Genomic DNA, 26,210 nt, shown 5'->3' with positions numbered 1-26,210 from the left:
TATGCTCTCAATTGTTATTTCCTACTGTTGTGGCTGTTGATGACATACCACTGTATATATAGTTTGTTTTTGTTCTTGCTGTTTAGCTTTTGAACGGAGGGAAAACTTACCTATGCCGAGCTTAAAAGAGCTTGATGTTTATCTGCATTTGGATCGGGTGACGGTGCACTGATGCTCATAGCATACTATAAAGCAAAGCAGACAAGCAGATATTTGTGGACACGATGCGATAGCGAGCAATCCGCGGGGGGATCAGGGTGTTTGGATCTAGAGCTAAAGTTTAGTCCGTGTCACATCGAATATTCGGAGGTTAATTAGGAGGACTAAATATAAATATAAGTTAGTTATGAAACTAATTACACAGATGGAGACTAAACGGCGAGACGAATCTATTAAACCTAATTAATCTATCATTAGCAAATGGTTACTGTAGCAGCACATTGTCAAATCATGGACTATTTAGGCTTAATAGATTCGTGTCGCCGTTTAGCCTCCATTTGTTTAATTGGTTTTGTAAATAGCTAATATGGTTATTGTAGCAGCACATTGTCAAATCATGGACTATTTAGGCTTAATAGATTCGTGTCGCCGTTTAGCCTCCATCCGTGTAATGGATTTTGTAAATAGTCTATGTTTAATACTCCTAATTAGTATCTAAACATTCGATGTGACAGGGACTAAAGTTTAGCCCGGGATCGGCATCCGAAAAAAAGAAACTGCAGCTTTTGTTAACGTTGTTGTTAGGCCCCACTTGGTTCTTAATGTCACATCGTTAGACCGATGGATTAGCCCAAGTTTGAAGAAAGCGAAAGCATGGGCACTCAAATTTTCCTTTTTGTAAGCTGCTGTGCTGGCCGTCTCTCTTGTCGGCTCTACTCTTCAGCATTGATACAGTCTGAATTAGGCGAGTCTGATCGATGAGGTAGCATCTCGTTTTTCTGCTTTGCACCGAACATGAGGACCTCTGTGAATCGGATGTTGATAAAAAGGGAATTGAGCCAAGCAAGTGACACCTCCTGAAGTTGGGCAGAGCAGACAGGAGCAGCGGCCTCTCGTGCCTCGGAAGAGCCCCTCCCACAGGGCCACAGGCCACAGCGGCAGGTTGCGACGGATCAGCCGAGACGTGGAGACTCAGCGTTGGCGCCTCCATCTCAAATTCTCCATGGAAGGAAGACGATCCCGCCAAGTTCGGACGCGACGCCGGCCGGGAGCCGTGGTCGCTCTCGTACGCATCACGTACGCCCAGCGTCTTTTGTTCGTCTCGCGTGGGTCGCCGATCCGATCGCGACGTGAAGCCGGCGGCTGGCGTGCGCAGGGAATTAGTCGAAGTGACCGAGGACCCAGACGCGGAGCGGTGGGTCCGTGGCCCGTGGGGGTGGTTTCGGCATCGCTTTCCAGCGAAATATCTCTCTCTCTCGGCCGCCGCCATGACAGCGGCCGGGGCGCTGATCCGGGCACCCGGTGGGGTGCGTGACGGGATGAGATGAGATGGCTATCCATCCATCCCTCGCTTTCCCTTTTCTACCTTCTCCGCAATCCTTTGCGAGCAACGTTTGGATTCATTATCACTCTTTGAGCTCTTACCTTTCTATACATTGCTCGCGTCCCTCTTTTGTATTATATATGGACATTTTCTTCTCCATGGATGCCTATCTTTGTCGATAGGAGGAGAGGAGCTGGCCACTACCAGTTCGTCAGGTAGCTAGATTCATCTATATCCTTTCGCGCGCTAACAACACCCCCCAAATAGTGAATAATGAAGACCGCGTATGCACGTCAGATGGTGATGCACAAACGTCGATCGATTGATATCGAGCCGGGGTATCGATTTCATCTAAGAACATCGATTTCGAGAGCGCTGCTGCGATCGGTAGTCTCACAGCCCCCGGGTCGTAGCAGGCACGTACTACGGGTGCAACATCTCTGTCGCAACGATGCTCCATCAGCAACTAACCTCGCACATGGTGGCCCTGAATTCCGATCCGTTTCTGATTTCTCTCTGGAAAATTCCAGAACATCGTCGGAGGACTGGACGAAGGATGGAGAGAGATGGTTGCATAGTACGTATCGCTCACGCGTGCCAAACAGTTGCCAGTTGGTGCAAGAAATTTGGCGTGTGTGCCGTTCTGCCTATGCAATCGGGAAGTCCCACGTCACTCTGCAGATATTTTGCACCTTCATTTCAGACACCATGCGGGCATTGCTCAAGTGTATAGCTAGCTTGGGTGTCCAACTAGCTGCTGGACACTAGTGCTTGGCTTACGAGGCTAAGGATATAATATGATCTGGTGCGGTTAACATTAACCCCACTCGGATACACACAAGGCTCTTCAAAGTATTTCGAGACCTTTATCTACAAAAAAACACACTGTAGATTTGTAGTAGGTCATTTGAAATGGCTTTTGGTCCACAATCACATGTACCGTCAAATGTCTTCGCTGAAAAGCCAGCTTGTAGTGTAGTCTTGTAGATGTCTCGCCTATGAGACCGTGAGAAAGCCGGGTCTTTGCTAAGCGCCGGAGTTGGGGCTCGAGGCACCCGAAATAATCTTTGCCATCGCCGGTGGAAAAGATGCGAGCTGTCCACCACCACCGGACGCCATTACGGATCACGGAGCAAATATGATTTTGTTCGGCCAATGCAGCGCAGGACGGCAGGAGGGCAGATAAACAAGCGCTCCACTCCACTACCGGCCCCTACTCCACTGTCCGCTCCAACAAAGCTAACGGTGGGAGCTCTCAAAAAAAAAAAAAAAGAAGCTAACGGTGGGCCCCGCTGAGAAAAACAACGTCGCTAGTGCTGGGCCCACCGTCAGTGGCAGGCAAGATTAGTACTGCTCCGCTCTCCCAGGCAGCCCGCGACCATTTCTGCTGGCCAACGAAGCTCCGCCTATAAGTAAGGTCTCTCTTACAGAGCTAGCGCATGGTTTCGCTCGCGCGATCGAATCTGAAAATCTGCTGCTAGTTATTCGGTTGTTGTTACAGGGTCCAAAGCCCAGCAGAGGAATCGCATCTAGGCGAACTCTCTTCTCGCGCACTGGGGTTCCTCTATTCATCTTGCCTGAATCCTTTCCGCAAAGGCGGCGGCCTGATTTGGGAGCAGCTCTTTCGCTTCCCGGATCGCCGGGATCAGGTACCACTCTCTTAACTCTTGTTGCATCGATCGGCTAAAGAATTTGTCTTGTGAATTGGATCTTTTTGTTTCCTGGGATCTGAATGTTTGCATCGGCTAAAGAATTTGTCTTCCCGGACTAAAGATTGTTGAATCCTACTCTTGGTTCTGAAACACAGCTGAGATACTCTTGTAGCCTCTTCATTTGTGGACTTGGTCTTAATTTACAGATACACACAAACTGTTCCCATCAGCAGTTGGTTTGTCCTGTTGTGTGCATTACAGATGTGAACATGTAGTTGCCGTGAGTAGTTTTATTTATTAGACCTGCAACAACACTAATGTAAATGTGTAATAGTTGGCATCATCAGAAACAATCCACACCGCAGGATCCTGCTCTTGTGTACATGGACTTCCTTATTTTGATAGATTTTTATTTATTCCTAGTCTTCGTGGAAGCTGTGATGTAGAACTTGTATATTTAGTCATGTGCACCTTTCTTGATCTGGTTAAATGACAAACATAAATTCAATTCATCAAACATATGTGAATCGCACGAGAATCATAATTCACAACTCAATAGACAAAGAGAAGCATAACTAAGGTAGCCCATATGTGGATCTACTTATCTTGACGTATAATTTGGCGTTACAAGACACTAATAAAGTACTATTTAATTGTGAAAAGAACAACGAATTTGCTCTTCATATTCATATCGAAACAGTTCAGCATATAGTTGCATGGCAATTAACATTCTCCTTTCTCATTTCTAAAAGTTTTTTTTTCACTGACTTTTATGCTTTCTCTTGGCAGTATTGGGCTTTCAGTAAGAGATAGAAATATCAAGGGATGCTGAAATTATGTGCTTGCATGATAGAGTAGCTTGTCTAAGGACTGGCAGGGTAGCCAACCATATTCGTAGTTCTCTTGATTTTGATGACAGCAGAGCACAATATGAACAACATTTGCTCCATGTGCACACGCACAATGGGGCTAGGCATGGCAGTTCAACCATCACCTTAGGTTACTTTCTTGGAGGAGACGGGTGAAATTGTTGGTTATTTGCGGACACCTTCTACATCATTTGGTGCTCATTATCAACTTTATAAGTTTAAAAAATCATTACTTTTGTCCATAAAACATTGGGAAGATGACCGAGAAAGGAAATATTCTGATGCAAAGATATGAGATGGGAAAGTTACTTGGGAAAGGGAGTTTTGCCAAAGTTTACCATGCTCGTTGTGTTAACACTTCACACAGTGTTGCTATCAAGGTGATTGACAAAGATAAGATCTTTAAGTGTGGTCTTATGGATCAAATAAGTCGAGAGATTTCGGTGATGAAGTTGGTGAAACATCCAAATATTGTACAAATGTATGAGGTGATGGCTACTAAAACCAAAATATATTTTGTGTTAGAATACGTCAAGGGAGGAGAGTTGTTCAACAAGGTTCAACGAGGAAGGCTAAAAGAAGATGTTGCTCGTAAATATTTCCAACAACTAATTAGTGCTATTGATTTTTGTCATAGTAGAGGAGTTTATCACCGTGATTTGAAGCCTGAAAATCTTCTTCTTGATGAAAGTCGCAATCTCAAGATCTCAGACTTTGGTTTAAGTGCACTTCCAGATTGCAAGAGACAAGATGGGTTACTCCATACAAGTTGTGGTACTCCTGCATATGTTGCTCCAGAAGTAATAAGTAGAAAAGGATACGATGGTGCAAAGGCTGACATATGGGCTTGTGGAGTGATTCTCTATGTGTTGTTGGCAGGCTATCTTCCTTTCCAGGATAAGAACTTGGTAGACATGTATAAGAAAATTTGCAAAGCACAACTCAAATGGCCAAGTTGGTTTTCTTCAGATATTCGAAAGCTTTTGCGGCGTCTTCTTCATCCAAACCCCAGTGCACGGATCTCTATTGCAGAAATCATGGAACATCCTTGGTTTAGAATTGGTCATCCAAATCATGGAAAATTGTTTGATTATACCATGAATTCGACAGATAATGTTATGCCCATTGACATGAATTTGGCTTTGGATCATTCCAATGCCAATACTGTTGGGGGTAATCAAGCAGTAGAAAAACTTACTAATTTGAATGCTTTTGACATCATCTCACTTTCTAATGGATTTGATCTCTCTGGCATATTTGAGGAGAACTCAAACAAGGAGGAGGCTAAATTCACATCTACCAACACAGCTTCGACAATCATTACAAAGCTCGAGGAAATTGCAATGAGCTTGCGACTAAAGATAACAAAGAAATGTGGTGGATTGCTGAAGATGGAATGTTCCAAACCAGGAAGGAAAGGTGTGATGTCCTTAAATGCTGAAGTATTTCACATCACACCAAATTTTCATCTAGTGGAGATCAAGAAAACCAATGGCGATACCCTTGAGTACCAAAAGGTTATGAAACAAGTTATGAGGCCAGCACTGAAAGATATTGTGTGGGCTTGGCAAGGTGAGCAGCCTGAAAAGGAGAAGCAACAATCTTAGATGTTGTGACAAGTGTAATAATAGTAGAGATTGTGACAAACCAAAACTCTAATTGTTGACTCAATAATGTACTCTTCTTTTTTTTTTCTCATCCTCATATTTTAGTCCAGAGTTTTACACTTCTATTGGCTGTTCAAGTGGAAATGGTTTCTATCTTGACGAAGCTTTTCTTAAACCAATGATTTGATTGCTGAAAATCTGCATATTGTTAAAAGGAAGGCGGTTTTACATCAACCAAGATTCAATACATTTGTTAGCACAGTAGCAAATGTATTTATTTTTATTATATCTGAATTTTCTACGTGATTCGATCTATTTTGGCTCGGCTGTAGACTTTCTACTTCCACATGAATAGGGAATGGCCACGCCATACGTGCCAATCCAGAATCCACTACCGTAGTGTTATCTATTATTTCACTGAATCGAGTTGATGCCAGGACAGACACAGACCCTGAACAATCTGAGATTATCGCTAGCATTCAAGATGCTATCAGGCAACAAATATTGGTTGCTTCAGCAGGAAGTGGGCAGTTCACTTGTGGTCTGATGACACAACAAGCTACTTTCACGGTATAACATTGTCAATTTTGGGGACTATTTAGCATTTTTTTTTTGAAACGTAAAGGGCAGGAGCTCTGCCATATCATATAAGAAGAAGAGAATGTGTCAAGATTACATTAGATGGTTTACATGATGAACATTGTGCTCAACCCTCATTACAGACATATGCATTATGAAAATCCTAGTGAGCACTCGGTGCCCCACAGGCTATGTGCCGCATTCGAATTTCCTCCTTGATCAAGGTGGAAGACCTGCCATGAATTGGACCTGTTGCCTTCAAACACTCTCTATTTCTCTCCTTCCACAAGTTCCAAGCCGTGTAAATTAGGATGCCTACTCTTTTCCTTCACGATTGCTGTCACGGAGGATGACCACCATTCCTGAATCGAAGCATTTGTCGTCGGCAGAGCAACCATGTCAGTAACCCAATTACTGACCAATTGCCAAACGTGTAAAGCAAATGGACACTGAATACATAGGTGAACGGCAGTTTCAAGTGCCCCTTCACACAAAGGGTAAATTGGGTTGCAAGGTCAATTCCTTGCGAGCAGCTTGTCAGCAGTTAATATTTTGGTTTGTAGCAGCAGCCAGGCGAAGAATTTATATTTTCCCTCCATTTGTGCCTTCCAGATGTTGTTTGCTCTGAAGGAGCAGTAAGATCCTTCAAACTGAACCACATAGGCAGATTTAGCAGTATAGTTCCCATCTATAGTCCAACGCTAGACAATGTCATCAGGTTCATCATTGAAGGAGATGTTCTGGACCCAGTCCCATAATGTCACAAATTCTTCCATTTCGGTGATACTACTCATTCTCCATAGCCCCCTTGTCCAGTTATATTCGTTTATCTCCTCCTACCTGTGCTTTCTCCATGCTAGCTTATACAGGTTAGGAGCAATGTCCCTAGGAGCCTTACCCTCCATACAAGATGAGTTCCAAAATTCAGCTGTGAGGCCATTCCCAATGTGAATCACTATACTAGCTTTGAAAAGTTGCAAATCAACTATTTAGCATTGATACTGAATACACAGAATACTCTGGAAACATCAACAATCTTTCGTGCTCACCAGCTACCTACTGTTCTGTTTGCTGAATCAGCTAACGCATTGCAATGCGCACTCGAGAACAAGAAGGCAAAATACATGATGAGAGCTGCCTGCCCTTGACCTGGTCATGGGCAGAAGACAGAAGCCCGCTAGATAGAAGAAGCCCACGTCCTTCCGGTTCTGTGCTGCCCTCGTTCGTGCTTGATTGGGCTGGATGGAGCACTGTGCTCAGCCGTTCGCTCGCCATCAGTGTGAGGATAGAAGGATAGAATTACAGCTCAATGGGCTGGGGCAACTTGCTTCCTGAACTGAACCGCCGAATCTCATGCAACGTGCGTCGCGGTAGACATTTTGTCTCGATCGTTTCTTTCAGCATCTCTCTGCGTTTTCCAGCCAGATGGATTTCTTCTCTTCAGATTAAGTACTACACCGAATGTACGCATTGCATTAGCACCGGCTTCCGAGTCGCGAGTAAATTATCCTCTGCTGTCAGAAGAAGTAAAAAAAGGGCAAAAAAGAAAACGTCGACAGCAGGGTTCGAACCTGCGCGGGCGAAGCCCAACAGATTTCAAGTCTGTCTCCTTAACCACTCGGACATATCGACGGTTCGTGTCAGCCGTGGTAGTTATTACATAATATATATTACAATTTAGGACCAAACCTTTTTAAAGTTCTGCTAAACTATGAAGTGGAATAACAGCGCGCGCACAACTGTGAACCCGTGAGGGATGGTCCAAGAACTTGCGAAAAAATTGAAAAGTTCCCCCCGTTTTTTTTTGTAAGATACCTTGCGGTCCCAAACATAGTTGGTACACATGTACATGACTTCTAGTTTGTGCACTAATTTTTTTTAATGTAAATTTACTTCTGATACTCTGCTCACAAAAAAGACATGCTTTTTTAATATAAATGATGGATAGAAAAAGAAGGAAATAATAGTGCTTCATAAGGGCATCGAATAGTGATTTGTTCACTTCGGCAAAAGAAAAAAAAGGTTGCTTGCACAAAGGTAAAAAATTGAACGGCTAGGTGCCTCAACCAGAAAGGTAAAAAACATTGGATCCAATCATATAGATCTCAATAGCATACAAGGTAGAGAACTGTCAACTCTACTCTAGTTAGCAGCAAAAATTGCTACCGGTTACATTCCATACGAGGACCTAAAGATGGTAAATAGCGTGAAGATTAACTACTAATGACAAGGTGAACTGCTGCTACATAGTACAATACTACGAAGTAACACACTAAATGATCTTTTTGGGACAATCAGTATCAGTTTAAAAGGATTCTCTCTTCTTCTTGCTCTTAGATTGCTTCGCCAGGAGAACAGAAAGCCCAGTCAATGCAAATTTCTTCCTCTTTCCTGAAATTCTTTTGCGGGGAGCCATATCTTCTCTACACAAAACACCACTGCGGTTCAGAATCTGACCAAGTGAGATATTTGGCATCTCGCTTGCCTTGTCGTCCCAGACACTTTTGTCATACCCATCAGGCCCCATTAACTTCATACTCAGTATCTGCCCAATTGACAAAGTTTGCTTGAAAGATCTATCTGAAACATCATCAGTAATATCCATGCTGTGTGAATCTTTACGAGGATGGGCTGCGTTTTTGAACTTCGGAGATCCGCAGATAGACCGCTTTCTGTGTCCACTCTCAGATTTCCATCTCCGAAGGATCTCTTCAACTGCAAGCTTTCCATGGTTTGCAGCTTCAACCCTCTTTAGGGCCTCTTGTAGCGCCTTCTTGCATTCTTCAACCTCAACTTTGGCATCCTCGAGCCTCTTAACCGACTCGGACTCTGAGCTGTTAGCTATATCCACCTGCAACATAGCATCTCCTACTTTCTTCTTGGAGTTTTCATCAGCTTCAAGAGTTTTGGAACACAGTGTGAAATACTCCTCTATTGAGAGAGTCACTCCATCAGAAGAGTTGTCACCTTCAAAAGAACTTTGACTGCTCAATAGAGCTTTGATCTCTGCAAGTGCAAGGGACTCTGCTGCTCTAGCTGCTTCTTCCATCTTTTTGGCTGCAATACACCTGATCTCAGCTGTGCTAATGCTGGCCTTTGCCTGCTCGATTTCTGCAGCCAACAACATCGCTTCAGATTTTGAATCATTTGCCATGCTCCTGAGCTGCTGAACCTCAGTTGTCATTTTCTTGATCTCAATAAAAATGTCTGAGGGATCTTTGCGTCTCTTCTGCAGATCCTTCAGAGTTTCCAGCTTTTGTGCTGTCTGATCAAGCTCATCCTCCAAATGAGAAACCAAGGAGGTGTTAGAGGAAAGCTTTTCTTGGCCTCTTTCAAGTAATATTTTCTCCTTCGCTATGCTATTTCGCAGTAACTCAACTGCAGCCCGCACTTGTGCCAGATCACTTGTAGTTCTGTTCAGTATTTCTTTGGCTTGCTCAAGTTCCACCAAAACTGAACCAGAAGACAGCTGCGGATTTTCTTCTATGCCTTCCATGCCATCCATATCCACGGTAACATTTTCAGGTTGCTGCTCTTCAGGTCCTGGCGCAGAAACCTGATCAGTTTCCTCAGACTTGACAGCTTCATCAGGGGATGTTTCAGTGGCTTCTTTCTGTATTTTCAGCTTCAGGTCTGCAATGACTTTCTTGGTTGACTCCAGCTCCTTCAACACATCAAGAGTCTCCCTCTCTTTGCGGGCAACCTCATTTTCTAGCTGAGCAGCCTGCTCTTGTACGTCGATGGCTTCTGCAGCTTGTTCAGAGTGTTCATGTTTCTGCAGGTTGCAAATGAGGAAAAGAAGGATAAGAAGCAACATCATGATATAGGTACGTTGACTGGGGAAAAGATAGAAATCTCGCAATGTGGAGATTCTCTTTAGTCCTCGCTAGATATGTTGAAGGCAACACAGCATAACAGTTGACACATGTGACCTGACCCTACTCGAGCTTTGCCGAAACAGAAAGTGCAGGTTCTGAACCACGATTCAGAGCAGTATTTGTTCGTGAAACTACAGCGAGCACTCCAATTAGGAACCCAATGCGAAACACTGTGGATGTACAGGTGCAGTGCAATGCATATATAAGTAGCAGCAGCCAGCAGGCTAAAAGATTCACATCAATAGTTCACTCTGTTGCTGGGGTGATCATCTGGGGGGCCAAGCAATTAAGCATTAAGCAAAAGTGGCATGAAATTGATGCAGCGCTCGTTGACGAGCAGCTAGCAACCACCAGCCATCTTTCTAAATCACTGCGAGAATGCTGCGCGCATCTGAAATACCAGGCAGCTACCGACTTCGACCGAGAGCCAAATCCATGGGGACAAGGAGAAGGTTGCAACCTCGGACACCACGCACCAATCAACTACCAGCTGGATGGAGCACACAAAACGGAGCTAGCTATAGCCTTATACCTTACGGCAGGGACCGAGGGAGGAGCAGGAAACGGGAGGAGGGAGATGCAGGCCGGTGTCACCTTGGAGGGCGCGAACCAGGCGGCGCTGCCGCCGAAGCGGTCGACGGCCTCCCGCACGGACTCGAACGGCGCCGACGTGTCGACCTCCGCCCTGCCGCCGCCACCGCCCACCGCATCGGCGGCGGCCGGAGCTGCTGCGCATTCGGCTTCGGAGTTCATGCGGAACGGTGAGATTAGCTAGCTTTCTTGGTTGTGCGCGGAGACCGGAGAGGACCGAGACCGACTGGCCGTGGGCTGTGGCCGTGCGTAGGACTAGCTAGAGTGCCGAGGAGGTGTGGGGGGACGGGAAAGCTGCTGGTTTTAAGAGCGCGAGTGTCCCGGCGAGCGAGACGTTGACCGTTCCAACAAGGAGCCGTTGCCCGTTGTGTTTTCGTATTTTCACACAGCCCTGCTCGACAAGCTTCGCTTTCCCTCCCCACTTTCTTTTTTCTAGAAAAAAAGGTTCTAAAAACCCGACAGTCCGTGTACTGTACCAGGTGACCTTGGGCATGGAGATGACAGAGTATATACTCACCAACATCAGCTCATATTTGGAAACAACACTAGTGTTTGGATATGACAAAACACACGTTGCTGTGTCACGACACACCCAGCATCATCACCCGCACCCAGCGTGACTGTGTTGTGCAGGTTTCCGTTTGCCCGCCTGTTTGCGGGTGCCAGATGTTACCGTTTCCCTGGAGCAGCTTGCAGCTGTTTCCTCCACCAGACCACCACACCACACGGAGCGGAAACTGGCGTGGCATTAACGGTCGACCAAGAAGTTGGTGGGGGCGGTGATGATGCCCCTGCGCTCTGCTTCTGCGCCTGCAACCGAACACCGTGCGGGGCGCTGAAAAGGAAAAAGGAGACTCAGGATTGCCCGTTGCCATTGCACACGGTTACGGACACAGCGCATCGCAGCTGCAGAGGAGTGCGGGATCCGCCGGGCGACGCCGACGCGTTTCGTTCTCGTCCCCATCGCAGCAGCGGCAAAACGGCCAGGTGGATCACGACGACTCACGAGAAACCAACCGCTCTGGTGGATCGCTATCGCCGTCCTCCCTTTGGACGGCGAAGCCATAAACGCTTCCGAAGTAATTTCGAAGTATCCTGGCTGCCAGCACATGGGAACTGAACGTTGCCAAAGACAAGAGGACGAAAGGGCTCCTGGACCGTTGCCAAGATCCGGATGGGATAAACAAAACGGGTGCTGATCCCAATCCATGGTAATTAACGCTGAATCAGTTGCTGGTGGGTAAAAAGACAGAGCAGTTGTTCTGTCGTCTTCACCCTTACTCCTGAGCTCATTTTGGCTGTGGGTGTAGGAGTGTTCTTTTGTTTGAAACGGACAGATCTGCTGTTACTGGGAATCGGGTGGGATAGCCGGCCGGATGGGAAAATTGTTGAGGGCAGTAAAAAAGGCCAAACTCTGGTCTGGTTTCGAACCCATGTACCTCCCTAAATGAAGCCCAATAAAAAATCAGGCCCATACTAGTCCTACCCACACGACTTCCTTTTTTTTTAAAAAAATATAAATTGGCACCACAGGCTTGAGGCAAAACAAGAGACTACGAGTTTCTCCTCTGTTTTCTTTTTCTTTCACGCGCTCTATGTTTCTGTCAATTGAAAATTTTGACGAAAATCAACATAGTAGCATATCACTATTTAGACCCGTTTGGCAGCTCAAAACTTTCAGATTCTAGGGAAAAACGCTAGAATCACTACCAAATGGGCAGAGGGTGAAACGTTTCACCGGTGAATCATTCTCCTTTTTGTCCTAGGCACTTGAAACAGCCTCAAGGTGGTTTCGATGGATTATGTTTCTTGCCTCCATACTACACTAGCAATCGTATTCTTTTGTCAATGCTTTTTTTAAGTGCAACAAGTTAAAAATGGGTTACCCCAGCACCATTCTTCACTCACAAAGTTTCAATATTTTTTAATAAAACCTATCAATTTTTTAATTTTTATGTAAAATATTGTTTTTACCTAAGATTCAAATGTAGCCAAACGGTTTCACAAAGTGATTCTGATTCAGGAGAGAAATGTTTCCAAAAATAATTTGAATCTGAAACGTTTCTAGAGAAGATCCTACCAGTATTTTCTCCGAAAAGCTACTCTTCAAAATGCATACTGACTCTAGCATTTTGCTCTATTTTGATGTGTCACTCGCAGTTTTTTTTCTTAGGATTATCACTGACGGCCAAGCCATGGGATGCGGCGGTCGCGGTATGGGTTAAGTTCGAGCCGTGGCGTCAGCCACGAGGCGAGTACCAATACTGTACTGTACTGCACTACACGGTTCTAGCTTCTTCTTCTTCTTTGTTTTTTTTTTTTGGAGCATTTCTTAGTGATTACTGAAGCTTACTGCCTGCGTTGACGCGCAAGGTGAAAACACGATGAGCCGGACAAGGCCCCTGAATCATTGAGAATTGGTTCAACCACACTCCAGAAAAGAAATCAAGAACTCAATATTTGTTGACCAGCGAGTACACTCTGTTCACTTGCTCATATATACCCTCTATAGTTAAGTCTTACTCCGTAGAAAACAAAATGTTCCGGATAATTCTCGAACTCCAAAGTGAAAGGAGACAAAATTGTCTTGGCAGCAGTACAGAAGCTGCATGGTACAAGTAGCTAGGCCCGTAGTACAAAGTTTGTCTGTGGCTTGTCGTCGTCATCTTGCTAGATGCATATAAAAAACGCTTAACGAAGCAGCAAGTACGATCAACCGAGCTTAGCAGCTGTAAGTTAGCTTTGGGTAGGTCAATTAGATCACCTTCATCTCATCAAGCCCGCCCGCCCGCCCAGCAAATCAATCGAGGCAGCTTCCCCGGCCCGGCCGCGATTAGTTGCCGGCGATCGTCATGCGTTAGGGGATCATCATCAGATCGATCTCGGTTAGTTAAATCGTTGAGCAACAAAAAGCCTCAGCCCTCACCGCACTCCAACCTTCGGTCTCCATTTTTCCTGCCTACCACCTGGAAATCATGAGCGTTTCCATGCCAAGCCAACCTCACGCCCCTTGGCTTACTTCATCGACTGAATTTTATCTCACCTTTTTTTACCACTTTTTGCTCGACGCTAGCTTAGCTTAGCTTTGCTAGCTGGTAGCTGCTTGTGTAGAACCGAGCTGAGTCGACGGGGTCAACTCCACGGGCTATATAAGCGCTTCCTGCAGTGTGCCCTCTCCTCGCACACTCTCGAACTAGCTTGATCATCAGCGAATTAGTTGAGTGCCTGCTCAATTAGTTAGCTAGCTGACATTGACGTGCTGCTGATCGAAAAGGTGTTGAGCTAGCGAATGGCGGCTTCGTTGTCTCGCCGGTTCGCGGTGGCGGCGTGTGTCGCGGCCATGGCGTTGGCTCTCTTGGCAACGCCCAGCCGCGGGCAGCTCCTGGACACGCACTTCTACGACAAGGCGTGCCCCGCGGCGCTCCCCACCATCAAGCGGGTGGTGGAGGAGGCCGTGGCCGCGGAGCCGCGCATGGGCGCCTCGCTCCTGCGCCTGCACTTCCACGACTGCTTCGTCAACGTACGCCTACGCAGATGCATTATTTATTATTAGTCACGCCTCGTGCATGCGTAGTGTCCTGAACTCCTGATCTTTGTGCGTGCTCCATTGATTCCCAGGGGTGCGACGGGTCCATCCTGCTGGACGACACGCCCTTCTTCACCGGCGAGAAGAGAGCCTCGCCGAACGTCAACTCCGTCCGCGGCTTCGACGTGATCGACCGCATCAAGGCCGCCGTCAACGCCGCCTGCAGGGGCAACGTCGTCTCCTGCGCCGACATCGTCGCCGTCGCGGCGCGCGACTCCGTCGTCGCGGTCCGTTCTAGTTCGCGCCTCCATTGTTGCTGCACAGAAACCTTTACGTCATTCATGCACCAAATATATATATAATCCGTCGTTGTCGTCTGCGTGCAGCTGGGAGGGCCGTCGTACGACGTGCCACTGGGCCGCCGGGACGCGCGCACGGCGAGCCAGGCGGCGGCGAACAACAGCATCCCGGCGCCGACCTTCAACCTCGACCGCCTCGCTTCCAGCTTCGCCTCGCACGGCCTCTCCCTCCAGGACCTCGTCGTGCTCTCCGGCGGCCACACGCTGGGCTTCTCCCGCTGCACCAACTTCCGGGACCGCCTCTACAACGAGACCGACACCCTGGACGGCGCCCTCGCGGCGTCGCTCCAGGCGGTGTGCCCGCGCGCCACCGGCAGCGGCGACGACAACCTCGCACCGCTCGACCCGACGCCCGCGCGGTTCGACGGCGGGTACTACGCGTCGCTGCTGCGGGGCAGGGGCGTCCTGCACTCGGACCAGCAGCTGTTCGCTGCCGGCGGCGTCGCCGACGCGCTCGTGAGGTTCTACGCCGCGAACGGCGACGCGTTCAGGAGGGACTTCGCTGATGCCATGGTGAGGATGGCCAGCCTCAGCCCGCTCACCGGGACCCGCGGCGAGATCCGATACAACTGCAGGAAGGTGAACTACTCTTGAGCCTTGCGTTGAGTGAGCGCGGTTCGCCCGGGCTGGAGCCTGTGGTACAGTGTACTGTTCGATCCAGAACTGTCATCGTGTCGAACGGAGTGCTTAAAGTTCAGTTAAATTAATGTCGTAGTGCTTCATTTGATTTACAAGTTTGTGAGGTTGGCAAGGTGATGAAATTATAGTTTTGTTTTGCAATTAATGTTTCATTAGGTGTTAAGTTGTACGTAGTACGCCTTTTCAGTTACTTTGATTGAGGAATCAAAAGTGTTTCTAAGACAGATGAAGGATGATCTGCATCTTATTAGCAATGCTGGTGTGCCCAAATCGTCTTTTTGCAGCAACTGCACGGGCTTTCTGCCTGTGTGTTCAGTTGGTGGAGCTACTAGCATCTTGCTGTTGCTGCGACTCGCTTTTATTTCTGCTCTGCTCTGACTCTGTTCTTGCTCCCCATTGTGACCAAAACAAGATCAGTTAGTAGCTTCACAAGTTCACGGACACGATCCTTCACATGAACATAGCAATGCAAGATAGTTTTGTTTGTCAAATAACAGCATGATCTCTGCTGGTATCATTCAGCGACCGATAGGTCCGAGACAGAGAAATGCCATCTTACAACTGTCCGAATGCCGGTCACAGCACTAACAGCTAGGTCACGGCTGGGCTAACAATGCACCATTTTTTTCCCCTATGAATCACATTAAGCGCAACTGATACACGTATCCAAGAACATCTCCATGAATTGGGAGTTAGGACCTTGTCAAATGAAAGAGGCGTAGCCTTGAAGATGAAACAAATGACCTGCACCTTCAAACTTTCTAGCGCTTCCTCTTCGCGCCGCTCCGGCCGCGTCCTGGAGCTGCCGTTGGTTCGGGCCATGCTTGCTTGTTGATCGACTTGCGCAAAGTAACGAACGCAGCACCATGCGCAGAGAACCAGAACATCGCGTACTCCGTGGGTTCCGGCTCACGGGCCAAATAATCGAGCGCATTTGATCTTATCATCTCCCCCATTTCTTGCATACCACCACTGCTTGCGCATTCCTCTTCGCCTCCGTACTTGCGCAAAATCTCCGGATGGGGCGCGCAAGACAGGTGAGGCTGGAAGAAAGCTTCGGCGTACAGAGGCGGCGCGTCCGCGTTGCGCAGCTTGTACTCTGGCGCTGAAACCCAGCAGCTGAAACCGATAGCGATGACCGGCTCCGGGAATCCGTTTGACGATGGCACTTGGGAGACAATGTTGCTGCAGCATGTTGGATCCGGGCGCCAGTATTTGGTATCCCTGCTGGCGTATGTGCCTTGGATGCAGTCCAACGGAGGCTCATACGAATCGGAAACGTCCTGCAGGCCGGGGAGCAGCGTGAGCTCTCCTACCGCGGACTCGATCGCGAGCTCGAACTGGGACGTCAGCAACTGCAGGCACCTGATGGCGATCCCGACGATGTCCGTGCTCTCCGAGAGCCGCAGCATCAGCCAAACGCAGAAACTGTTCTCGGGCGTCTTGAGGTCCTGGTAGCAGTAGTACAGCTCTGCCTCCACGCCACGGTCTCCCAAACCCAGGGGCAGCATGTGGAAGCGCATCCCCCGGCTTCCTCTGGAACTCTCGTACCAGAGGGTCTTCTCTTCGAGAAGCTGCCTGACGAACGGGTACCGGAAGGAGTCGCGCCGGAGCGGGCAGCCGGTCTCCACGTCCGCCGCAAACTTCTCTGCGCAATCCGCGTACCATTCGAAAGCTTGGACAGCGGTGGAGCTCAAGTGATGATCATCCTTGTTGAAGCCAAGGAGAGACGAGATGGGGAGGTTTCTAGCACGGCCGATCCATCCGAGGAAGGGGTAGCGCGCCCGCGGCCTGTGCTTGTTGAGCAGAGCTGTGCCCTCGGCGTGAGCACTCTTCAGCATCTTGATGCGGCGAAGCAGCGAGACGTGTGTGATGGGCATCTTCGCGGTCCTCTCGAGCGCGAACTCCAGCTGGGAGAGTGCCATCTCGAGCCTGGCCATGTTGTGCGCGCTGGCGGCCTTGTCGTCGAGCTTGGCTGAGATGTACGACGAGGCCCTGCTCACGCCCTCCTGGGCAAGGGCTGAAGCCACCATGTCCGCCATGAAGTCGCTGATGATCCACGAACCTGCTGAGGACTGAGGAGTCAAAACAACAGCAACTTAGCTAGCTGCAGAGGCGTGCAGCACGAACCGCTGGCTCTGATGGAATGGAGAGGCTGGGAGCCTGGGAATGACCAGCACATCAAAAATCGAAGGTGAGGTAGTGGTTGTGCAATTGTGCTTATTGTTTATCGAATCGGACGAACTGTATATATGGAAGTAAAGTTGCGGGGAGGGGCACCATGGGATGGTTCCTATGCCGTCCTGGGAGTCGCCGTGTGCCGCGCCGACCGCCGAAAGCGATGACTTCTTGCAATTGTAAGGTCGTCGCAGTGGACTTAGTGCGTGCAATGCAACAATAAGTCGCTGCCCCGAACGTCCTTCACGCGGCGCTAGCTTGGCGTCCATCACTTCTAGCGCTGACCAGTCCTCGTCAACTTCTGTGCATGTTTTTTTTTTTTGAGCACACTGTAAAAATCCAATCATCCTCGGAATAAATCCAATCTCACAGATTGTTGAAGACGAGTAGAAAGCCCATGAAACGACGAAGCCCATCACAATGTTCGGGCCCAGCAGCTCCCAACTGCTATACCGTACTCCCCTCACACTGGTCCGTCGTCGTCTTCTTATCCCCCACCGCAATTAACAAGCCCTTCCACGTGGGCCGCCCCGTCCCGCCGCCGATGGCCACCGCCGCCGCCGCTGCGACGTCGTCGTGGCTTCTCCGGAGACCAATCTCCTCCATCCTCCTCGCTAGGCGCGCGACCCCTAGAGTCCTGCGTACCACCATCTTCTATTCCTCCTCCGCATCCGCCCCCGCCGCACCACCGCCGCCTCCGCCTCCGCTTCCGTCTGACACCTCGGCCGGCGATGGAGGCTGCGGGATGAGATGGGAGTCGGCGCGGAAGAAGAGGGTGGTGCTCCGCGTCGGCTACGTCGGCACCGAGTACCGAGGTTTTTACTTGCCACCTTAATTTCCCGAAAGGAAAATGGTGGGGTCGTGATTGAATGCGATGTGCTTTCATGGTAGGCCTTCAAAAGCAGCGGGAGCTTAGCGTGGACTCCAGTAAGTACTGAATTTCTATACCAGCGCTCTCTGTGTTTTGAGTTCTTACTGGTTAACTAAATAGTTTTTTGGGTTTGCTCAAAGAAAATTAATTTGATGGTTGCTCGGTGTAGCTTAATTCGGTGCATCGTTGTGAATGGTAGCACTGGGGGGCTCTTTTCGTGCTAGTGCCTAGTTGCACTGTATTGTTGCTTGTCGTTCTGTTCATTCGAGCTCTGATACTGGTTCATTTGTTCTGAAAGAACAAATAACCCATGGAGCAAATCCTAGTTCCTCTAGCAGTTATTTTTAGCTTATCCATGAAGGATTCAAACTTTCAGAGCGATGTTTTGCAATCCAATAGCATGATTGTGAAAAGTCACACCACATGACGAAAAATACTATTCATGAGCGCACGAGCATGATTGTTTGCATCACAAGCTTCAATAGCGTGGATATTAAATTATAGATGTTCTATAGTTGCCTTGGTTCTTTTTGTCGAGTATTGGCATGATGGATTATCAGTATGAGATGTTGATTAACCCCTCTTGCTTGCTCTGTAGCCATTGAGTCAGTCTTGGAATCTGCCATCTTCAAGGCAGGAGGCATTCTTGAGAGCAATTATGGAAAACTTCAAAAGGTTGGGTGGGAGAGGAGTAGCCGAACTGATAAAGGGGTAGGCATTAACCACTTAACCCTCTTAAATTTATGAAGAATGTTTTTTTTTCAGCTAACAAAGGCTTGTATGTATGCTTAGAACGGACTAATTTCAGGTACATTCGCTGGCTACGATGATCTCCCTTAAAATGGAAATCCCTGATAGAGCGTGGGAAAATGATCCTGATGGCATTTCTCTTGCCAGTTTCATTAACTCAAATTTGCCGAACAATGTCAGAGTTTTTAGTATCTTACCTGCACAAAGGTAGTGGGGTCGTTTATATTTACAGAAATAATCGAGGTTAGATGATTCATTGGATTATACCTAAATTACCATGTTTGGATTGTTGTGCATTAATTACAGGAGTTTTGATGTAAGGAGGGAGTGCTTATACCGTGAGTACTTCTACCTTCTTCCTGCTGAAACTATTGGAATTAAAGATGGTTGTAGTTCTGAAGAAGTGCAAGAACACTTGTCAGAATTCAACAGCATACTGAAAGGTTTCGAGGTATGCACCCGTTTAAATGTGTCTCTTATCTCATCAGAACGAGGCATGTGTTTAGGGGGGACATACGTATATTTTGGATTAAGAACGAGGCATGACAGCATGAGTTTTATTCAATGAGTATATTACATCAGAGCTCACCAAACTTCTCCAGTTTGCCCATGAACCTTAATCTTGAATTCTTGTCTGGCATGTACATGAATTTCTTAGGGCTATCTGTGATCTCTCAATTGAATGATAGAAAAGAGAAACCTGGAAACAGCTTTGTGGAACATTTAAGAATGCATAGCTAGGCAAGTGACTAAGCATGTTCTTGCTTTGGTCCTTTTCCAATTACTTCACTAGCTTGTTGGCTTCGGTGGGAAGTTAAACAACTTCAGCCATCTGTTGGACTAAAATTTGGGTTCGGATTTCAGAGTATGAACTTGGTGGCACTGACACAACTGAAGAACTGGAGATACCTAGTTCAGTGTACTCTCTGCATGACAGTCACCAAACAACTACTGCTTAGACCAAATGCAATTTTTACAAACCAGGCTCTACTAAATTTTAAAGATATTTAACTTTTCAAATATACCCTCTTTCACCCCAAGATAAATCTTGAATATAGTCCTAACACGATCATGTCCCTGAATTACCATCAGATTATTGGTTATGCAAATAGCATTTTATACAACACATTGGGGAGAACTTATATCAGAATAATTTTCCTCATCCATTTACTTTGTATGCACACAAACTTCACCATACTTACATGATCTTTCTCAACTTGTAGGGAAACCATCCATTTCATAATTACACTGCACGGGCCAAGTACAGAAAAGTTCTTGCGGGAAGTCACCGAAGGGTTAAAGGAGCATGTTTGCCGTTGAAGTCCATGTCTTCTGAAACGGGTATGGAAGAAAACTCTTCTGAAGACAACACTCCTTCAGACCATGATGAAGACTTGAATATTTCATCAATGATTGATTCTGGTGTCGAAGACAATTGTTTGAATGATGTTGCCAAACATTTTGGGAACCAGGTGCAGATTCAAGCTAGGTGGCTATATGAGCCTGATGAGAGTGATAGACTAAATGCTTCACATTTCAGAGATATTATTACATGTTCATGTGGAGAATTGCAGAGTTCATCAGGAATTCAATTTGTGGAATTGACCATATGCGGAGTATCTTTCATGCTACATCAGGTATGTATAATCTATTACAAAATCATTATTAACATGATACTACTATCTTTGCAATCAATCAGGGAAAAGTAAATTTCACAAGATAATAATTTTAAAGTATTCCACTTTCTTGCTCTGAGTTGTGGTTTTTTTTGGGTGTTTGTCGATGGTACAGTATAGACATATGCTCGATTTTTTTCAAATCGGTTCCTCTTTACAAACCAGCTCGCTAATTTTTATAACCATTTATAATTTATGATAGTTTATATCATGCCAAGAAACTAATCCCTCTGAGAAGTAAGTATGCATGAACTAACCAGTTCATTAAGTAGTATTTTTTTTAAAAAAAATTCTGATCCGTGATGCTCAGTATTCAAGGTGTACAATTAGCTTTTGATACCCAATTACTAAAAATATTATGCGCACGTGAGTTATGATGTAGTCATGCTATTCTTTTTCTTGACCTCAGATCCGGAAGATGGTTGGAACTGCAGTGGCAGTGAAGCGTGGATTACTACCCAAAGATATCATAGAATTGTCTCTAGCAAAGTTTTCTAGAATCGTTCTACCAATAGCCCCTTCAGAAGTTCTGATCCTTAGAGATAATAGTTTCTGCACAAAAAACAAGGAAGGGAGACTTGTTCGCCCTGGGATCGAGTCAATGAACAAATCGGCAGAAGTCAGGAAGGGGGTTACGGAATTCTACAAGGCAGCTCTCCTGCCTGAGCTAGCAAAATTCTTGGATCCATCTATGCCACCATGGAAGGAATGGGTGGAGAACTTGGACCAGTTCGCCACCATACCTGATTCGCAGCTGGATGAAGTTAGGGAGGCTTATAAAATATGGAAGGCTGATTATGACAGAGTGAAGATGGCTAAAAAGAGTGCTGACGGCGTCTAATTTCATAACTTAGCTGCTCATAAAGTGGATGAGGAACTGAATTGAATTGTTCTCTGAAGATAATAATGTTTCTCTTGTGCAGCCAAATCCTTACATTGGATCAACTTGAGTATTCGGTTGGCAATGTTACCACCTTTTTGGATGAGAGGGGTTATTCTTGCAATTGCCTGGATTTAGTTCAAATCTGAAGTACTTCCTAGAGATTGGGATCTGAGACCCTCCTGTCGAAGCAGGCCCTTGGTGTTGCATTTCTAACCCAGGAGAACAAGAGCAAGAGCCTGAGGTATTGATCGACTTTACCAGGACAATTTGCAGGCTGAAAATATCGAGATTTTGTCTTGAATGAATTGAAGATTTACCGATTGGGTTGAGGCAAGTAAAAAAAATTCCTCTGATCTGTTTCACTCATATGGTGCCGTTGTAGTTCACTTCACTTTTTTTGAACAATGGATTATAGTTCACTTCATATTATTCATACATGGCATCGTAGTTCACACACTTGACACTGTTCGAATTCACATGTAGCCACTCCAATTCCAGCCCACATGCATGCCTCCCTGTGCGGCTGTGCCGGTTTCACGTGGACGATGCCCGCTGGCACACCGATCCTACCCGGCTTTTGTTTCAACTGAACGTCTCGTCAGTCAGCGCCCGGTGGCAATGACTAGAGCCCCGGCGCGGCAGTGCGCTCCCTAATTGTCGCCTCACGAGCAGCAGCCGCCTGCGTGCGGCCAAAGCTTGCACGTCTGGGGGCGCCAGGGTGGGAGAGGAGGACGGGCCCTGAGCCCCCGACGCCGGACTTGAGGAGCCTCGCGCCGCGCGCGAATCCCTCTCGTGAGCCGCAGGAGGGCAGCGGCGACCTGCAGGGGCCTAGCTGTGCTGTGCGGTGCAGCGCTAGCTGCTGGTTCGTTCGGTTCGTCAGGGCCAGGTGAAAGCAAGGCGTGGCGCGCCCCCCGTGTGGGGAGGCGACAAGCGAGCCGCGTACGGCGCCCTGGCCGGACGCGCGCTGGGGCACCGGCCGCGGCCGGGGCGTAGCAGCAGGCGGCTGGCCGGCTGGCTGGCTGTTGTCGCCACGAAGCCGCGCGCGTAGGGCGTAGCAGCTAGCGGCCGGGCCGCGCATGGTGGTGGCACGCAGCGCACGACGCCCTGCCGCCTCCGCGCGCCGCGACGCCTGCCGCGCCCGGGCATCCATCGATGCGTCCGCGCCCGCGCGCCCCGTCAGTCAGGTTGTCCCTTGCGCTCCCCGGGCGCGAGCCGATCCGCGGGGCGCAGGGCCGGGGGGTCACAGGCGACGCGGAGCCGTCTGTCACGAGAGCGTTGTAGCGATCGATGCGGCTGCCACCGCCAGGATCAGGATGCATGGCGTGGATGCCTGCTGCCTGCCTGCTGCCGATCCTCTCGGCCGCCGGGTAGCCGTGCTCCCTAAAGAAATGGCACGCCAGCTTTTTAAATAACTGCCGCCTCTCCCCTTGCTTGCTTGGGCGCCTCATCGAGCACACGGCGGTGGTGGCCGGTGGGTGGGTGGACGCAATCGTTGGGGCGGCGTGAGAACGACACGGGGTCTTTTGCGCTGCTAGCTCCACCTCGGCGCGCGGTGTTTGTTGGGAAAGGCAGGCGGGCAGGAATGACCACGCCTCGAACGGGGGCTTCCCATTGGCTGCCTTCCTGTGTTTTCGGAACCCGTGACTCCTGCAGGTTTTGAACACAGCGTGTACGCGTTTGGGCAGATCAACTTGTATTGTAAAATATCTCATCTATCCGGTGTTCTTCTTCAGGCACTGTTTCAGGGATTAGCTAGCTGGATAGCTAGAGATGCCGATTTACCAGTACCTAGCAAAGCACCATGCATGAGCTTTGATAGATCGATAAGGAAGGAGCAATTTGAAGGGAGCAAACAGGTTTATTGGCATGCGTTAGTTATTAGAACACTGCTGGCTGCCTTCATGAATGATCAATGTCTTTTAGAAGCTCATACTGATTTCATCTCATCATGATGGACTCACCGTTCAGCAGAGGCCAGAGGGTGCATGGACACATATAACTTGCATGAATATTAGTACATACGGAAGAAGGGCAGTTGAATGCTAGCTCTATTCAGCTTTGCTTCCAACCTCCCATCATTCTTACTTGCATGATCGATCTTATTGTCATAGACATATATATAAATCATGGCGCTCCCCTAGCTAATTAATACTATTACACAGGAAATGGAATTCACCGGATCATCAGCACTAGGGAGCAACTACCCATGTCGCCAGCGATAGAGGATATAGAAGCCAAAAATACAGGAAGAGGGAGGAAATGGAGCAGACAAAGCGATCTCGGCTTCCTGAGACGCTCAAGGACAGGAGGATCGGGTGACCGGCCAGGAGTGTGCGCTTACGCGCTCCGCCTACCCCTCGTCATGCTCGCTGCCGCTCTCGGAGCAGCTCCTGATGGCCTGCAGCACGGCCTGCTTCACGACGTGCTCGTCCACGTTCTCCGCCACGTTCTGCGCGCAGCACCACCAAAGAGAATTAACATGTTATAAGCCAAGAAGAAAGAGAGGCGCAATCAATCAATCAGTTACTGATTTTACCTCTCCACCCACGGCCTCGAGGCGGAAGGAGTCGGCGCAGGACGCGGTGGCCTGGAGGACGCTGAGCCCCAGCTCGTCGAAGGCCTCGAGCACGGAGACGAGCAGCCCCGGGCAGCTCTTGTCGGAGAAGACGTTGATGAGGAACCCGCCGTGCCCGCCTACTAGGGTTTCCACGGTCACCTGCATCCATCCGTATCAATATGTGCCCGGTCCACCCGTTATCATTGATCAATCAGCGGTGCTCAGCTCAGCTGAATATTGCAGGCAGGCATGGGATCGAAGAAGCCTTGGAGCTGCACATGTGAACTATACGGCCCTACTGATGAGTACTGAGTACTGACTGAATAATCCCGAGTGATTGGCTAGCATGTGAACTGGTGCAGCAGCAGTAGCACACTACCACCGGATACTTCCTTCTACTGGAGACACCGCGAAATTACAAATTAGCATCATGCATATGGGTCCCTAATAGCTTCTGTGCATGTGCATCATTATCTATCTCTACATGTACATGGCATGGAGTATATGCGAGCGAAGCGATGCGAGTACCGTCGGGTAGGAGGAGTTGTGTCTCAGCGCGTCCTGCGCGCAGGCGATCTCCTGGTTCAGCCTCACCACCTTCTGCTTCAGCTCCTTGATGTACGCCGACGCGTCCATGATTATGGATGTGTTGCTTAACTGCGCAAAGGTATATTATTGTGGCCAAGGTGAATAAATAAACATGTATCATTTGGTATTTGGAATGATCCAAAGAGCAGGCGATGCAAGAACGAGAAGGTTGCAGAGAGGTGATTGATCGATGCATTTGACGTTCTGAATTCCGAAGAGCACTGGAAAGAATTGGGAAAAGAAAACAAGAGGAAGGTGGAGCCAGGATTGAGCGAGGAGAGATCATTACAGCGTGGGAGTGAGTGATGGAGCGGAGGATCTTCAGCTTCTCCTGAAGAGCGGCCGCCGCCTGCTTCTTCTTGCGTTCCCTCGACAGCATCTCTCTATGCCTCGCGCGCGCGCACGCACACACCACAGAGCTAAGCTAGCCACGCGGCCTGGCAGCTTGCCCAATGGAGGCAAGAGAGAGACAGGGAGAGGAGTGTAGGTGTGTGGAGCTTAAATGGAGGACCAAGAATGAAGGACTCGAACCCCAGTCCCCATATCTATATAGCGGTGGTGGTCTCCCGGTCCCGACGGGCAGTGGGCACTCACGTGATCTTATTGTTCTTCTGTTGCTATCCTGCTGCGGCTTCGTGTACATATATTCCTTTTCTTCTCTCTGGAGAATAATATCAATTGAAAAAAAAAGAAATCGAAAGCCAAATGACGTAAGAGATCAGAGGATTTGGGACGATATATGGACGCGCTTTGTCGTCAATTCTCCTCATTTATCAAGGCCTAAATAAGACTCGTGATATGTTGGGCCGAAGGGTTAGATACTTTAATAGGATTTTGCAAGATCTGCTGCCATGTTTCCTGCTGTCTGCTATTGCCTAGCTAGAGATATAAAGGTACCACACAGTACTACACTGGTGCATATATGTTTCGTGTATAGTACTTCCCTCCCTTTTACAGTACTCGGTTTTTAAGAAAATACTCGTTTTTTTATATTCTTCAACTATTTTCAAAATACTTCTTGTTCTACAAGTCCAAGGCAACTTTTATCTAGATTTTCCAGTCATGCCCCTACTAAATAAATGCACCCTATAGTCCATAGAATCAGTTGGTACATTCGAAAACATAAATGCACATTTTAGATAGGGTTAACTAAGGGTAGAATCATCCTTTCCAAACAATAGAGCAACATTAATTCAAATTTCAGTATGTACTTCATCGAGAGTAGAGTGCTCGATTTTATATGTTAAAGTCGATATATAATACAACCGACCAAATCCAGAAGAATAATACACATCCCCACCGCTAAAAACAGTATTGTGGAACGGAGGGAATACTGCTCGTGATTATTTTGCTGACGGAAGAGCCAATGGTTTAATCAGTAAAAGGTTTTGGTTCGGGTGGATTCCTTTATTCTGATTGGAGGGAAACGCACCAAGCGGCCAAGCAAGCCTATAGCACCGTACACTTTAAATTACATTACAGCGCGGCAGTGCAATTATGCAAGTTGTGGGCAATGCAGTGCTC

At 47.9% G+C, this 26,210-nt stretch overlaps 5 protein-coding genes and 1 non-coding gene across 6 annotated transcripts; 3 read left to right on the top strand and 3 right to left on the bottom strand.

Moving 5' to 3' along the window:
* The first annotated feature begins 2,889 nt into the window (after positions 1–2,889).
* Positions 2,890–5,845, top strand: LOC101786974 (CBL-interacting protein kinase 10). Its single transcript, XM_004984390.2, has 2 exons — positions 2,890–3,132; positions 3,925–5,845. Exon 2 carries the CDS (start codon positions 4,262–4,264, stop codon positions 5,609–5,611), a length of 1,350 nt encoding a protein of 449 aa, XP_004984447.1. The 5' UTR covers positions 2,890–3,132; positions 3,925–4,261; the 3' UTR covers positions 5,612–5,845.
* A 1,895-nt stretch (positions 5,846–7,740) lies between these two features.
* Positions 7,741–7,822, bottom strand: TRNAS-UGA. The gene has a single exon. It is a non-coding gene; the product is annotated as a tRNA-Ser (tRNA).
* Positions 7,823–8,248: 426 nt separating this feature from the next.
* On the bottom strand, positions 8,249–10,947 carry LOC101786582 (WEB family protein At2g38370). Its single transcript, XM_004984389.3, has 2 exons — positions 10,663–10,947; positions 8,249–9,965 (listed from the first exon to the last, which is right to left on the bottom strand). The coding sequence occupies exons 1-2, from the start codon at positions 10,819–10,821 to the stop codon at positions 8,496–8,498; spliced, it is 1,629 nt and encodes a 542-aa protein (XP_004984446.1). The 5' UTR covers positions 10,822–10,947; the 3' UTR covers positions 8,249–8,495.
* Positions 10,948–13,850: 2,903 nt separating this feature from the next.
* On the top strand, positions 13,851–15,437 carry LOC101786185 (peroxidase P7). The gene is made up of 3 exons (XM_004984388.2): positions 13,851–14,179; positions 14,278–14,472; positions 14,572–15,437. The coding sequence occupies exons 1-3, from the start codon at positions 13,949–13,951 to the stop codon at positions 15,136–15,138; spliced, it is 993 nt and encodes a 330-aa protein (XP_004984445.1). The 5' UTR covers positions 13,851–13,948; the 3' UTR covers positions 15,139–15,437.
* Positions 15,438–17,864: 2,427 nt separating this feature from the next.
* Positions 17,865–21,997, top strand: LOC101785779 (putative tRNA pseudouridine synthase). The gene is made up of 7 exons (XM_004984387.4): positions 17,865–18,176; positions 18,253–18,288; positions 18,831–18,943; positions 19,041–19,189; positions 19,289–19,433; positions 20,206–20,619; positions 21,068–21,997. The coding sequence occupies exons 1-7, from the start codon at positions 17,906–17,908 to the stop codon at positions 21,497–21,499; spliced, it is 1,560 nt and encodes a 519-aa protein (XP_004984444.1). The 5' UTR covers positions 17,865–17,905; the 3' UTR covers positions 21,500–21,997.
* A 1,507-nt stretch (positions 21,998–23,504) lies between these two features.
* On the bottom strand, positions 23,505–25,215 carry LOC101785373. The gene is made up of 4 exons (XM_004984386.2): positions 24,976–25,215; positions 24,627–24,755; positions 24,078–24,257; positions 23,505–23,990 (listed from the first exon to the last, which is right to left on the bottom strand). The coding sequence occupies exons 1-4, from the start codon at positions 25,063–25,065 to the stop codon at positions 23,892–23,894; spliced, it is 498 nt and encodes a 165-aa protein (XP_004984443.1). The 5' UTR covers positions 25,066–25,215; the 3' UTR covers positions 23,505–23,891.
* Positions 25,216–26,210: the final 995 nt, after the last annotated feature.

The sequence above is a fragment of the Setaria italica genome, chromosome IX (assembly GCF_000263155.2).
Source record: "Setaria italica strain Yugu1 chromosome IX, Setaria_italica_v2.0, whole genome shotgun sequence".
NCBI classification, from domain to species: domain Eukaryota; kingdom Viridiplantae; phylum Streptophyta; class Magnoliopsida; order Poales; family Poaceae; genus Setaria; species Setaria italica.
Note: the sequence above shows the minus strand (reverse complement) of the source record. Positions and strands in the feature narration are given on the sequence as shown.

Excerpts from the sequence above, each read along its gene's own strand:
- LOC101786974 (XM_004984390.2), top strand. The coding sequence starts at position 4,262 with ATGACCGAGAAAGGAAATATTCTGATGCAAAGATATGAGATGGGAAAG.
- LOC101786582 (XM_004984389.3), bottom strand. The coding sequence starts at position 10,821 with ATGAACTCCGAAGCCGAATGCGCAGCAGCTCCGGCCGCCGCCGATGCG. Across the intron at positions 9,966-10,662 it reads CCTGGTTCGCGCCCTCCAAG|AAACATGAACACTCTGAACA; the intron begins GTGACACCGGCC and ends TGCAACCTGCAG.
- LOC101786185 (XM_004984388.2), top strand. The coding sequence starts at position 13,949 with ATGGCGGCTTCGTTGTCTCGCCGGTTCGCGGTGGCGGCGTGTGTCGCG. Across the intron at positions 14,180-14,277 it reads TCCACGACTGCTTCGTCAAC|GGGTGCGACGGGTCCATCCT; the intron begins GTACGCCTACGC and ends ATTGATTCCCAG. Across the intron at positions 14,473-14,571 it reads CGCGCGACTCCGTCGTCGCG|CTGGGAGGGCCGTCGTACGA; the intron begins GTCCGTTCTAGT and ends GTCTGCGTGCAG.
- LOC101785779 (XM_004984387.4), top strand. The coding sequence starts at position 17,906 with ATGGCCACCGCCGCCGCCGCTGCGACGTCGTCGTGGCTTCTCCGGAGA. Across the intron at positions 18,177-18,252 it reads CGTCGGCACCGAGTACCGAG|GCCTTCAAAAGCAGCGGGAG; the intron begins GTTTTTACTTGC and ends CTTTCATGGTAG. Across the intron at positions 19,190-19,288 it reads AGTATCTTACCTGCACAAAG|GAGTTTTGATGTAAGGAGGG; the intron begins GTAGTGGGGTCG and ends CATTAATTACAG.
- LOC101785373 (XM_004984386.2), bottom strand. The coding sequence starts at position 25,065 with ATGCTGTCGAGGGAACGCAAGAAGAAGCAGGCGGCGGCCGCTCTTCAG. Across the intron at positions 24,756-24,975 it reads CCATCACTCACTCCCACGCT|TTAAGCAACACATCCATAAT; the intron begins GTAATGATCTCT and ends ACCTTTGCGCAG. Across the intron at positions 23,991-24,077 it reads TCGAGGCCGTGGGTGGAGAG|AACGTGGCGGAGAACGTGGA; the intron begins GTAAAATCAGTA and ends TGCTGCGCGCAG.